The sequence below is a fragment of the Malaclemys terrapin genome, chromosome 4, assembly GCF_027887155.1.
Source record: "Malaclemys terrapin pileata isolate rMalTer1 chromosome 4, rMalTer1.hap1, whole genome shotgun sequence".
NCBI lineage: Eukaryota > Metazoa > Chordata > Testudines > Emydidae > Malaclemys > Malaclemys terrapin.
The window spans coordinates 96,829,752-96,843,650 of NC_071508.1; the positions used below are offsets into that span (position 1 = coordinate 96,829,752).

General features: G+C 42.3%; 1 protein-coding gene across 2 annotated transcripts in view; it reads left to right on the forward strand.

Annotated features, from left to right (window-relative positions):
• The first annotated feature begins 4,720 nt into the window (after nucleotides 1-4,720).
• Nucleotides 4,721-13,899, forward strand: part of LOC128836781 (formin-like) — a 248,220-nt gene continuing 239,041 nt past the window's right edge. For both annotated transcript variants that reach the window (XM_054027364.1, XM_054027365.1), the window contains exons 1-2: nucleotides 4,721-6,996; nucleotides 8,766-8,883. In XM_054027364.1, coding sequence (XP_053883339.1) covers nucleotides 5,554-6,996; nucleotides 8,766-8,883 — 1,561 coding nt within the window. In that variant the 5' untranslated portion in view covers nucleotides 4,721-5,553. The remainder of the gene's footprint in view (nucleotides 6,997-8,765; nucleotides 8,884-13,899) is intronic.

The following is a 13,899-nucleotide window of genomic DNA, read 5'->3' on the forward strand; positions in this document are numbered from 1 at the left end:
CATACAGAGAGCATGAACAGGTGGGAGTTGTCTTACCAACTCTGAGAGGCCAATTAAGTAGGAGAAAAAAAACTTTTAAAGTGATAATCAAGATAGCTCAGTACAGACAGTTTGATAAGAAGCAAGTGTGAGAATACTTACAAGGGAAGATAGATTCAATGTTTGTAATGGCTCAGCCATTCCCAGTCCTTATTTAATCCTGAGTTGATTGTGTCTAGTTTGCATATCAATTCCAGCTCAGCAGTCTCTCATTGGAGTCTGTTTTTGAAGTTTTTCTGTTTTAAGATAGCCACCCCAGGTCTGTCATTGAATGGCCAGACAGGTTAAAGTGTTCTCCCACTGGTTTTTGAGTATTATGATTCCTGATGTCAGATTTGTGTCCATTAATTTTTTTGCGTAGAGACTGTTCGGTTTGGCCAATGTACATGGCAGAGGGGCATTGCTGGCACATGATGGCATATATCACATTGGTAGATGTGCAGGTGAACGAGCCCCTGATGGTATGGCTGATGTGATTAGGCCCTATGATGATGTCACTAGAATAGATATGTGGACAGAGTTGGCATCGGGCTTTGTTACAAGGATAGGTTCCTGGGTCATGATTGTTAAGTTCATGCACAGCATTGAAACATTTCAGTAAAATACACCTCTGGTAACATAACAATCACTTTCTCAATGACCCTTGGCAAGCACACATCTCAGTTAATACCCAAAGCATGATGAGTGTTGGCAGGGGGGAGAGGGGGCGTGCTACATAGGGAAAAGAGCACTCTGCAATGGTTGCAGTGCAGCCAACGAGAGAAAAAATTCTAAAATTCTCCCACTTTTCCCACAGGTGGGGGGTCATTGTAGCAGATATCTCACTGCTGAGGGTAAGCAGGGAAGTGAGGGTACATCCACTACACACTTGTGGCTTCCTCCCTGGTTGCTATGCTGCTTGCCTGTGTGCTGCTTTGGTCCCTGCACAAGTGATTGCTTTACTTGTTTCCTAGAGATCTGTCTGGAGGATTCCCATGGGATCTCACCGTGCATCAACACCCTGTTCTGCCATATTGATTAGCTACAGAGGGAAATGTCCAGCTCACAGAAACACAGCCAGCCGTGTACATTTCTATACTCTGAATCCACCTCCACACGACACAAGCCACAGCCACTTGCCAGGCATCTTCTCTCCTGCTTCTTGCTTGCCGGAGAGGAACTGCTGAGATTGACTAGATACCTCTGGAGTGGTGAACAGTTCCTGGCTGCCTACCACACCAGGCGACCCCCCCAGGAGCTCCACATCCTCATCTAACTCCACCTTTTCATCAATGACCTCGTCCTCTGGGTTAGGTCCTCTTTCCGCTGCCTCCAAGCCCATCAAAGTATCCCCGGGGATCTTGGCGGTAGAGGTGGGGTAACCGCCAAGGATAGTGTCCAGCTCTGTATAGAACCAGCAGGTCTTAGGCATAGCACCAGAGTGACAGTTTGCCTCCCTCGCCATATGGTATTCCTGCTCAGCTCCTTTATCTTTGTTCTGCTCTGCAGTGTGTCCCAATCATAGCCCTTTTTACACCCCTTTTTGCACAAGTCTCGAGAAATCTGCCCATAGGTATCAAAATTCCTATGGCTCAAGTGCAACTGGGACTGCACAGCCACCTCTCCCCATATACTGAGCAGATCCAACAGCTCCGCAGTGGTCCAAGTGGGAGAGCGTTTGCTGCAATAACCTGCTCTGGTCACCTGGGAAGATGCAATGAGACCTCTCCAAACCAAGCCAACAGGAAATGGAATTTCAAAAATTCCAGGGGCTTCTAAAGAGGGGGCAGGGAGGCAGATGGTTGTTTACCTGGCTACAGGGCAGTGGAGTTCAAACTGCTGAGCAGAGTGGTCAGGATGGGCATTGTGGGACACATCCTGGAGGCCAATTAAAGTCATAAAATCAAGCATGGTGACTGCACTGGCACTTTGTCAACAAAAATTTTGTGCGAAAAGCCTTATGACTCTTGTTGGGGTGGTTTTATTTGTCGCCAAAACAGGGCATTTTTGCTGCCAAATGTCGCATTGTGGTTTGTATGCATCCACTGTTTCGTCAACAAAAGCTGCCTTTGTCAACAAAACTCTTTAGCGTAGACAAGGCCAAAGAAACCCACAGTAATTGGTATAAGTTACTGTGCCTTCATTGTGAGCTGACCATATCTCAGATGAATAAAATAAATTGCAAGAGGAAAAGCACAACCACGGCAATAAGAACAGCAGAAAAAATGGGAGGCAAAATGAAGCATTAGGAAAACATAAAAAAACAAGTCTCTGTCCTGGGTCTCGACATACAAATAAGTGTAAATTTAAATGCTGTGGGCTGGAGTCTCTGGTCCATTAAGTATACTTCACGCTGCTTATGTGGCACAAAGTGAATTTAAAATGCTCAGAGGTTTGCACTAAAGAATTCCTATGTAAGGGGAATCTTCACCAGTGCTAAACTGGTAGAGGTTGCTCCTTGGCCACCTGTACCAGTACATCCTCCCCAGCACAAGGGACCCACAGGGAGGTTGTGGCAGCATAGGCGCCAACTCCGTGGGTGTTCTGGGGCTGGAGCACCCACCAGCAGCCAAGCTCCCCGCCCCTCCCCCCCCCCCGAGCTCACCACTTCCCCTCCTCCGCCTACCTCCCAGCGTTTCCCACCTGGCAGCCGCCAAACAGCCATTTGGCAGCATTAGCATGCTCCAGCAGTGGAGGGAGGAGTGGGAACGTGGCACGCTCAGGGGAGGAGGTGGGGAAGAGGCAGGGCCAGGACTGGGATTTGGGGAAGGAGTTGGAATATTGGCAGGGAGGGGACGGAGTTGGGGCAGGGACTTTGGGGAAGGGGTTGGAATGGGGGTGGGGAAGGGGTGGGGCCTCATGGAAGGAGTGGAGTGAGGGCGGGGCTGGGGGTAGAGTGGGGGTCGAGCACCCATGGGAAAGAGGGGAAGTCGGCACCTATGTGTGGCAGAGCAAGGCTCTGGCAGCCCAGTTCTCTGCTGGTGTGGGACTTTATGCCAGTGGCTTAAGTTAAAACTGCCCCTGCAGCAATCATTTACACCAGGGCTGGCTGTAGGGTTGCCAACTTTCTAATTGCATAAAACTTAACACCCTGGCCCTGCCCCCTTCCCCGAGGCTCTTTGCCCCATCCCTTCCCAAGGCCCCACCCCCACTCACTCCATCCTCCCTCCCTCTGTCGCTCACTCTCCCCCACCATCATTCCCTTGCTCATTTTCACCAGGCTTGGGCAGGGGTTGGGTTTGGGGTTTGGGAGGGAGTTCGGGATCCAGCTGGGGATGCAGGCCAGAAATGAGGGGTTCAGGGTGCAGGAGGGGGCTCCAGGCTGGGGCCAGGGGTTGGGGTGTTGGAGGAGGTGAGGGCTCTGGGCTGGGGGTGCAGGCTCTGTGTTGGGGCAGGGGGTTTGGGTGTGGGCTTGAGCTGAGGGAGGCTGGGGATGAGGGGTTTGGGGTACAGGAGGGGGCACAGTGAATAAACAGGACCAAACTTAAAGAATCCTTTAAAGTTTTAAAGAACATATGTGGTGATGGACAATAGGCGAGACAGACTATATTGTTTCCCTGCTAAGTCACAAAGGAAGGTAAGGTATTTGGAATGGTTCCCACCCTTTGCGTGTGTGTATGCATGCAAATATATAATTCAGAAAGGTGTGTATGCCTGAGATAAGTCCTTAACATCACAACTTGATGTTAGGGAGGCTTTGTTTCTGACCTGAGTAGAGATCAGAAGTGTAATCAACTTTTTTTTTTTTTAAGATCTTATGAACGTTCTTACTTTGTCATCTTACATTTTCAAAACTAACTTTTCCCTAATTATTTTCATGCTTTCTTAATTTTTTGAAATATTTAGGCATGAAGTTAAATATAATAAATTGATACTGCATTTTCTCAGTGCACAGGACACAGAGGTGGGCATTGTCTATTTCAATAACCAGCCTTTTTAGTTAATTTTTTTCTAAATGTTGGCATACCAGTGATATATTATCTGCAAATGGTTTTCTTCAGAGGGAGCTAATATCACAGAAATGAATGGTGGAAATTAACCTCATGATTAGCAAACATGCTGTAATCTTCATGACTAGGTGAGTTATGGACTACTGTATCAGAAACATTAGCACATTAACCACTGTGTCATCCATAATAGGTGAATCGGTGGTCTCACATTTAACAAGTCTCTTAATGATGCAGGAAGAAGTAGACAAGGAAATCGGGAAATTTTTGTGTATGTGCAATTTTTGCAGTTTCTTAAATTGAAAAGGGAATAAAAATGAACCTTACTCTTAATGTGAGAGAACTTTTGCAGATTGTATGCATGAGCTTTATTTATATGTTACAAATAAAAATGTTTCCCTTGGAAATGCTGAGGTTTACAAACTTGTAGCTTTCATTCCCAAATAGTGAAATTACCTTAGAGAGCCCCTTACATATAGTTATGTAGGCAATATAGAGGAAATTATTGAACTGAAATGTCTTTGCAGAAGGTATCGTACTTTGAAATAATAAAAAAATAACAGGTCTGTTCTCTACACAGTTAATTGCTCACTTCTGAGCTTTGAGTGTTTACCCTGCCTATCCATATAGCTTTTTGTCATTGGGCGTGGTGAATGGTTGATAAGTACCTGTTTATAGTTCACAGAAATAGCCATGGAGAGTTAAACCAGTAGTAATATGAAACCAGTCTTCTTGGTGTGGTTTTTTTTTTTTTTTTAAACTGGCCCTGGAGCCTGAAATCTGCATTCCAGATGAAACCTGCAGCAAAGCGGAAGAAGAGAGCCCGGTATTTTTTTATTCAGTTTCAAGGGCACTACGTCTGGTTACTGTAGTCAGTTGAGAATTCAGAACAGTTCAGAAGATCAAAGAAGGTTGTTTTTGTTTCTTTGGGAGAGATTTTTGAAGTATTGCTTTGTCTGGATTTTTAATTTTACAGAGTTTTTGTGTTGCTGGATTAACTAAAGGAGGTTTTAGACAAAGTGGAAAAGGTTACATGAAAGAAGCTTTCAGGAGTTTTCAGCTGACAGACGTTCACAACCCATAAGGAAGTAGGAAACTAATGCGATTCGTACTGTTCAACGGGCTTTTTCGTTTATACAGTTGCTCTTCACTTTTAACAAGTAGGAATTTAGTTGTGTGTAACCAGTAGGATTGCAGGAATTGGGGCAGTGATCGTTGGTCGAGTTTTCAGCTGAGATTACAGTGCTGGCAGATTTTCCCTGACAAAAAGCTTTTTGTGTAAAGGAACAAGTAACGAAGCTGCCAAGAACTTTGAATACTGTATGTCAAGATGCAGAGCCTTCTTGTTTCTCTTGGACTGGAGTTGTAAAATTTGACAGTCGCTTTCAGTCCATACTACAGCACTAGAAACAGGAAAGGAGGGATAGTGTGACCTTGGGGAGACTGGCTTTCCTGATGACACAAAAAGAAGAGCTCCCATTGCATTTCCTGTTGTAAGTTAATAGACTGAACGGATGTAATAAACAATTGTGTAGAAGGTAACTAATAGTAATAACAAAAGTAAAAGCTATATTGTGGTTTGCCCAACATGGAAGCAAATAACACTTCACCTGGCAGCAGTGAGCTTTTAGATCTAGGGCATGCAACAGAGACTGAACGCAGACAGCCTTTCTTCACGGCATTTTCTATGAAAGCATTTTTTGGATTTACTACTAAATTGGAACCAGCAACTTCGAAAAAAGAAGCAGTACTTAAGGCATTTCGAACTTTTGATACTGATACAAATACCGAAGCTGCCAACCAAGACAAGGGTGGTGGTGGTCATGATGATCCAGAAGTACATCATGTGCTTCCCAAAATACAGCAGGCTGACCCGGAGCCCGGCGGCCAGGCTGACCCGGAGCCCGGCGGCCAGGCTGACCCGGAGCCCGGCGGCCAGGCTGACCTGAATATGGAGTTAGCTGAACAGAATGAACCATCTCTTCCTCCTTTAGAGTCTGTACAGCCTCCTTTGTCTGAATGTGACAGAGATGACAAGGATGCCATTTTTGTACAAAGTACTTTGGCCTATACAACAAGTGATACAGCGTCGGACAATGAGAGTACAGACCTAGACAGTGATGGAGACGAAACAAACAAATCTGTGTTAAATATTGTGGCTTTGTCTGCTGAGTCTTTAGAGAATAACAACCAGGCTAAGGAAGAATTGGAATCAGAAGGGTCCAGTGAAAGTAATGCCACTGTGGAGAGAGATGAAACTGAGTCAACCTCACCAATTTCTCAGCAGCTTCCAACAGAGCTGAATGGTGATCTGGAATGTAGCTCAGCTAGAGAAGACCAAATGTTAACAGACGAGCACTGCATTGGTCCACCTTCTCTAGGGGAAAATCCTCAAGAGCCTATGAGTGGAGAAGAACAAGGATCTTCAGCAAATGGCTCTAATAACACATCCTCCCCAAGATCAGCCATAGATAAAAAGACCTCTCAGCTACCTGCTTTCTTTAGTGGATTGCGTGTGCGAAAAAAAGGTCTAGCTGCAGAGGATGGAGAGACTATCACAGAAATTAAACTGAAGGACAGTGATTTGGCTCTGCTTAAATTAAAACAGCCTGTTAAGAAATCTAATATTACATCAGACGTGCTCACTAAAAAGAAACCAGCTGAGCCTAAAACAAGTCCTACTTTCCTGGAACAGCTCTCTCAGCTGTTCGTCCCTAAAAGTGAAGATAAAGCCGAAGATTCAGGTGAGGAGACTAGTGAGACTGAGACCAGTGATGAAGGCCAGGAGAGCAAAGCCACTGATAGAACAGAGACCCTGTCCCCTGCTGAAGAAACAAAACCAAGCCCACCGGAGTCAGCATTAGATGCGTTTAAAGCTTTGTTTACCCGGCCTCCAAAAAAGGAGATAACTGTTGATACTTCAGAGCTGGAAGCCATCAAACGCAAAATGAGAAATGAAAAGGAGTCGCTGAAAGCAGTATTTGAAAGATCAAAATCAAAGTCTGGGAATGGAGCATCTGACCTGAAATCTGTAGGTTTGAGTTACTTTTACATTCTAAGGGCTGGAGGTAAATGGATATAAAATAATTTCTGCTGATAAAATGATTGGTGTAAACTAAAATAACTAAGGTCAAAATTTCAAGCGTGGCTTCTGATTTTGGGAGCCTTAAGTTTTGGCTTCCCAATTTGAGACACCTTTAATCTTTTCACAAGAGCTGGACAACTTGAGTTCTGAATGAAGTCAGTGAGAATCACAGATGATGAACACCTTTGAAAACAAGGCCAAAGATGTCTCAAGTTGGGAATCCAAAATATTTGAGGCCTCCAACTTGAGTGTCTAATTTAAAAAATGTGGCTGCAAATCAATTGCTTTCCTTTCACTGAATGTGGGTGCTCTCCGAACCAAAGTTAAATTACAAGTATTTACTGCAAATATCTTTAATTATCCTAATAGAGAATTAAGACTGAAATTCACTCTTTATTCTTATTGTAAATATTAAACTTCATATCATATACCTAGACTTCAAGAAAACCTAAAGAGAGTTATCAGAGATCAGTGTCAGCCTCAACTCTACACTATCTTTATTTTTAATGGCCTTTCCTTCTAAAAGTAATTTTTGTTTTGTTTTGTTTTTTAAAACCCTCTTAGAAAGAATTGTATTATGACAGATGACGCAACAGACAATAAGTTGTATACAATTTTCTGGGTGACTTGCCCAAGAGAGGGGCCTTAAAAGGTATCCTCTCTTTCAATTGTCTATATACCTAATCCTTGATCTTACAAATACTTCCACATGTTCAGCTGTACATAGGACAGTTTTCACAGTGAAATCAGTGGAACTATTTATCTGTTTAAAGTTAAGCATGTTCCTGTATGTTTATGGGATTGGAGCCTCTGTCAATATGGTGTTTTGGATATGTGTATTTTTAAGTGAAAAAAGGCAATAAAAACCCCACAAAGAAGCCCCTTTGAGTTAAATGAGCAGAAGAAGGACACATCCTTTAACAATTATACATGTGTGCAGATGTAATTAATTCCTAAAACTATTTCCATTGACTACAGTAGGATTGCTTGTCTGAATAAGGATTGTGGGGTTGTGTCCTAAATCTGAAGCTGGATAACCTAGAGTTTGTTTCCCTGCACTCAGTGTTGAGTTTCCATTTGTGTGTGTGTGTGTGTGTGTGTGTGTGTGTATGGGGGGGGGTGTTTAAAAAACCCTCTAAGAACTTCCCCTGGGTAGACTGAGACCTTGTAGACACAATATCAACTTACAGTAAATTTCCTGTGGTGAGGAAAATATAGACGCTGGCAGGGCATTTGTTTCTCATGTGTAGCAGTGACACTAGTGAGCACTTCTATAATTCACCTGCAACAAAACTATGTTTGACTCTTCCAACTTAGCTATAGATACAGAATAAAGATTAATATTCCTGACACAGTATTAGCCTCCTCAGTTCACAAAAGGATAGGCAGCTTTTCAGAGCCACTTTGCTAAATTTAAATTAATTTGCTGCATGTAACATGCTAATAAGCTTTATGATGTTTCCCCTCACCCCACCCCCAAAGCAGTTGTTGTTACACTCTTTTCCTCCTTTCTTCATCCTCACCGACTGGATTTCATTATAATGGATTGGAATCGAACTGATAATCATCCTGGTTCTAATTTTATAATGCAAATGAGCTCCAGTTATGGACGACCATTGCTTTAAATACACAAGTTTAGTTAAACGCAGCATTTACCATTTTTGGAATGGATTAATATTGCAACATTTTAATCTTCTCTTTCATATTTTGAATAGCCTGACCTGAATCCCTCGGAGCAAGATGACAAAACTCCAGGGAAACTCCAGGCTGTCTGGCCACCACCTGAAATCAATGATGGAAAAGAAAAAGTGGGGTTGAAGTACACTGAAGCAGGTAAAACAAAAAGGTGAAAGACTTGCAGAAATGGATCGTTGTAATGTTTCAAGTGTTGGGTTTGTGAAATATAAAAATGTAGTGGTTATTTTCTTATTTTAAAAAGCTGAAAGCATATTATTTTTTTCCCAGCATGGAACTAGTTACCATGACCTGTAGGTAGGTAATTTGAAACTCTCTGGGTTTGGATGCCATCTGAAGAAATTATAACCTTTTGAAACTTCTTATGAAAAAAAAATGGCATTGTTTTCTGATACACTAGGCCAAACATATCTCTGGTGCAGCTCTGTTTAAATTAGTGGAGGGATCAAGATGGTCTAATATGTCAGAATTACTAGAGATTCCTTCTTTTTGGGTTAGAACAGGTTTTGGGTATTGAATCCGCCAGATTCTAATCTGATTTGCTGATTCTCTTTAGGTACCATCACACTTACGTTTTTACATTCAGAGTAGAAGTAGGAGTATTAACATGTTTAGTTTTGTTACCTTCTTTGCATAGGCACATAGGAGTAGCCGTATCCAATCAGATCATTGGGCCATCTAGTTTGGTATTCTGCGTGTAACAGATCCCAGTATCAGATGCTTCAGCAGAAGGCATGAGAAACCCAATGTTGGATGTTTCTGGAATAGTTTACCTGTAGGGGGATGTTTCGTCCTAGCCCATATCAGCTAGTTGTTGGCTTGTGCCCTGAGCATGAGGGTTCATAGCCACACTTTTTAAAAATGTGTTTATTGTATCCAGTGTAACTCTGGCTGACTCATACATTGTGGGTTATTTCTAAAGCACCTAAATGAAAGGCAATGGGATTTGTGTTCCTAATTCAACTAGTTACTTTTGAAAAACTTACCCATAAAAGATTTAGTAGGATTAAAAAAGGATTAAATTCTTGGTCTTTATGCTATATTCTGGCAATAAATTCTGCAGTTTAATTGCCTGTCTTGCATTGGGTTTAAGTGTGTTGTCTTTCAGTTTCAATGAAGGCCCACCTGCTCTTGTATTACTAGAGAGGGTAAATGGGAGTAATGGATTTGCTTTTCCTATATGATTCATTATCTTGTTTATTTCTGTTGTGTCCCTTCGTATTTGTCTGGATTCTAAATTACATATTCTCACTCTTTTCACTTTCTCCTTGACTCATAACTTTTTCACTCCCTCCTGAACCCCTTCTATTTCTGAATAATTACCCATAGGTAAGAGAATAATGCTAGTTAAATGATGTTCTGTGTCAAAATAGTACTGTTAACATATAAAGTAAATAAATTATTTAAGTATTTTGTAGTAGGAAAAGAGGGAGGGTAGTTAAGTTATTAGAGGGGAGAACTGAGAACTAGCACCCTAGGCTTTTTTCTGTCTCTGCAGTTGACTCGCTATGAATTTGGGCTAGTAATTTAACCTCTCTCTCTACTTTAGTTTACTGCTTTATAAAATGGACGTAACACAAGGCGTATCTGCCACACAGGGGTGTTCAGAAAGTTAACTACATTTGTTTTTCAAGCACTGACAGGAACACAGCTCTTAACTCATCTGACCCACCATACGTCTGCATACTGAATTGGATCACTTACATTGTATCTAATCCGTTAGAAAAGTCAGAGAGATCCCTAAATGAACAGTACAATATATGTGCAAAGTACAGTATTTCAGCTTTTCACAGGACTTCCGCTGTCTCTTTTTCTGAAACTTCTATTTGTTTATTAAAAGTATTACATTCAGAATATTTAATTTTCCTAACATGAAAAGTGAAAAAAGGGCTTTCCTATCTTTTTTTCCTACTTCCTAGATGTCTAAAGTGAAATATAATCTTTCATGGCAAAAGGGGAACAAGTTTCAATAAACAAAAGCTCCATATTGTACTAGTAATGAGATGAACTAGGTCATGCTTTACTGGGATGTGAATAGGAAGGTGGGGATTCACTTAGATCCCACATATATTGTTGTTTGTTACTGAGACATTGTGGGTGACAGTGTCATCAAAATGCTGATGGTATTCTAAGCCTTATTTTTTATAGAGCCTAAATTCTACAGTCCCATTATTCACCCAGTGTCTGGCAGAGATCGGGATGTTGATGAAAACAAACTGCTGGTGATTCAATTGTGATGAAACACAAGTGATGCTTTTACAGGAGTTGGGTGAAGGCTGTGTCTGTAACATCTGTTGAGGATGTATAGTAGATTTGTGCCTAAATGGTTCGCAGCCTCTTGGCTCCATAATTATTCCTGGATACCCAGAGAGTAGTGGTGGCTTGAAGTGAAACCGTATGACTGGCTAGGACACTGCAACTGTCTGTAAGTGAAAACCTCAAATTAGCCATGTTGTCTGTGTTAGCTCTAGGATTGAAACCCCAATGCACTTTGCTTACGACTACCCCTGAAGCTCATCTGCAAGATCCTGGAAGAGCAGAATGCTACTTGTCCCCGGTGTAGTGTCATCTGCACAAGTAGCAATCTGTGTAGTGCAGACCTGTTTTGAATATTCACAGCCTGTACCCCAGTCTTCACTGATTTCCTGTTTGCTTTCAAGTGCAATTTAAGGGGATAGTGTTTATCTTTAAGCGCGGAGTACTGTGGGACTCTATTAATTGATAGAAGCAACAGAGGGTCCTGTGGCACCTTTAAGACTAACAGATGTATTGGTGCATAAGCTTTCGTGGGTGAATGCCCACTTCGTCAGATGCATGATGGAGTAGTGTGGGACTCTATTAATTGATAGAGCGTTTCTCAGAAGATAACTCATCCCAACAGCTAAAACCAGATGGAAAGCTCTTGTTTTCAGAACCTATTTTTATACACCGTCTATTGGCAGGGATCTCTCAGATATTGGTTATCCTCCCCTGATTTTTTTGGAATGTGCTGCTTTTAGTCACAGTCAGACACAACTTGAGTCTAGCACAATTTTAAAATCACTTATTTTGTTTAGCATTTGATCAGTAGTTTGTTTCGCTCTTGTTCTGCATTTTAATCTCTGTAAATAAAGTGCCCAGCTGCCACAGTAATAGAAGGCAATATAGAAATAATATTTGTGGTATATTATTTGATTTTTACTTTTTTTAGGTTAGGATTTGTTTCATTTTAAAAACAAAACAGTATGACCTTCACCAGATTCACTATACTTTAACTGTCTACTTTAAGGTTCCATTTCCAAGGACAAATTTCAGAGCCAACACCTCTTCCTTCTGCTACTCATTAACCCTGTTTATGCCAATTCATCTAAATCCCTTTCCCCAGCATAACCATTTGAATGAGTAACATGATCTTGGTGAACTGCTGTAGGGTTTTTTTTTTTTTTTTTTTAGTGACCATTAGAGAATAGAGACTAAAATAAGTCATTTTGAAAATTTTATTTCTGTAAAAACACTGTGTATCTTCTGTACTTACAAGTACTCCATAAAACACAGCTGCCAAGATATTTTTAGCTCCATGTTTGCTGTTTCTTATGAATAAGAGAGCATCACTGAATTCCTTTCCCTCTGTCCCAGCAGTGGCTGAGCTGCAACAGGAAGGTGCCACTACCGTTAGGGCACTAGAATCATATTCTAGTGCCCTAGAGAGAGCATACAGCCTGGGCATCCCCATCCCCTCAGATACAAACTGCTAGTAGCTTCCCTTCCCATCCTGGAGATAGGATTCATTCTTCCCCCTGCTTTTAGAGAGAGTGAGGCTATAAACTCCTGCCTCCACTCCCATATAATAATAATTATATATATATAATAATATATAATATATTATTATTATATGGGAGTGGAGGCAGGAGTTTATAGCCTCACTCTCTCTAAAAGCAGGGGGAAGAATGAATCCTATCTCCAGGATGGGAAGGGAAGCTACTAGCAGTTTGTATCTGAGGGGATGGGGATGCCCAGGCTGTATGCTCTCTCCTTACCTCTTTGTCTTGCTGTTCCCTCTGCTCTGCTCATTGGCTTTTGCTCCATGGTGGCTGCAAGAATTTGAGGCTTCTTGTTGCCTAGTCAACAGGCATCACAGTGACTCTCAGCAAGTGGTAGGAGCGACTAACTGCTGATAAACCCTAATGCTTGCATACAGCCTGGCTTGATGTGTGAGAATCCATCTGAGGTGCAAACAGGCGACAGGAGACCTATGTGTGGTGCTTGGTAGCCCTGCTAAGATTACAACTCTCAGTCAACCTGTGGAACTCATTGCCATGGGATGTTGTGAAGGCCAAAAGTATTAATTGGGTTTAAAAAAAATTAGATACGTTCATGGAGGATATGTCTATCAATGGCTATTGGCCAAGATGGTCAGGGATGCAACCCTATGCTCCAGGTGTCCCTAAACCTCCAACTGCCAGAAGCAGCTGGCGCTGGCCACTTTCAGAGACAGGTTACTGGGCTAGGTGGAACATTAGTCTGACCCAGTATGGCATGGCTTGTTATAACAGAAAGAAGTCAGTGATAACATATCATTTTTACAGTAGATTGACTCTAAGATTTATAAAAAAAAAAGTCTATACTGAGGTTTTTGGTCTGTCTTGTGCTTTTTTTTCCTAATTCCCTCTATGCACCTCCAGTGTGTGTGTGACAATTAGTGTCGCCATCTCTCCCAAATTTATTGAGTAAGGTGATTCTGGCCCTTGTTGCAGGAGCTCTTGGTGGCTGCCTGATGGTGTGGAGCTTCCAGCTTCTCCCCAAATCCCAAAATTTGAATTAACTGGGTCCCCTCATCTCCACATTTTCCCACACCCCAACTATTAATTACGCACCCCTCAGCACCCACATCTGCCTGTTCCTCCAGTCTAATCTCTTTTCTTGCAGTTCCTGATGTTCTCATTTTCCAGACCTGGGGCAAAGAGGCAGCTCCAGGGGTTCTTCACTCCTTCACCCTTCCCAGATCTGGTGTGATAGGGATGGAGAGGGGTGAGGTGAGGAGGATGGAACCGGAAGATCACCCTGAGCCACTTTGCTCGTTTTGATCCCTTTTTCCTTATTCTAAGAATGGTGTCAGCTACTTTCCTTTGCTGTCCACTACCCAAAAAGTCCTCTCTGCTCTTGAGGGGACAGGTG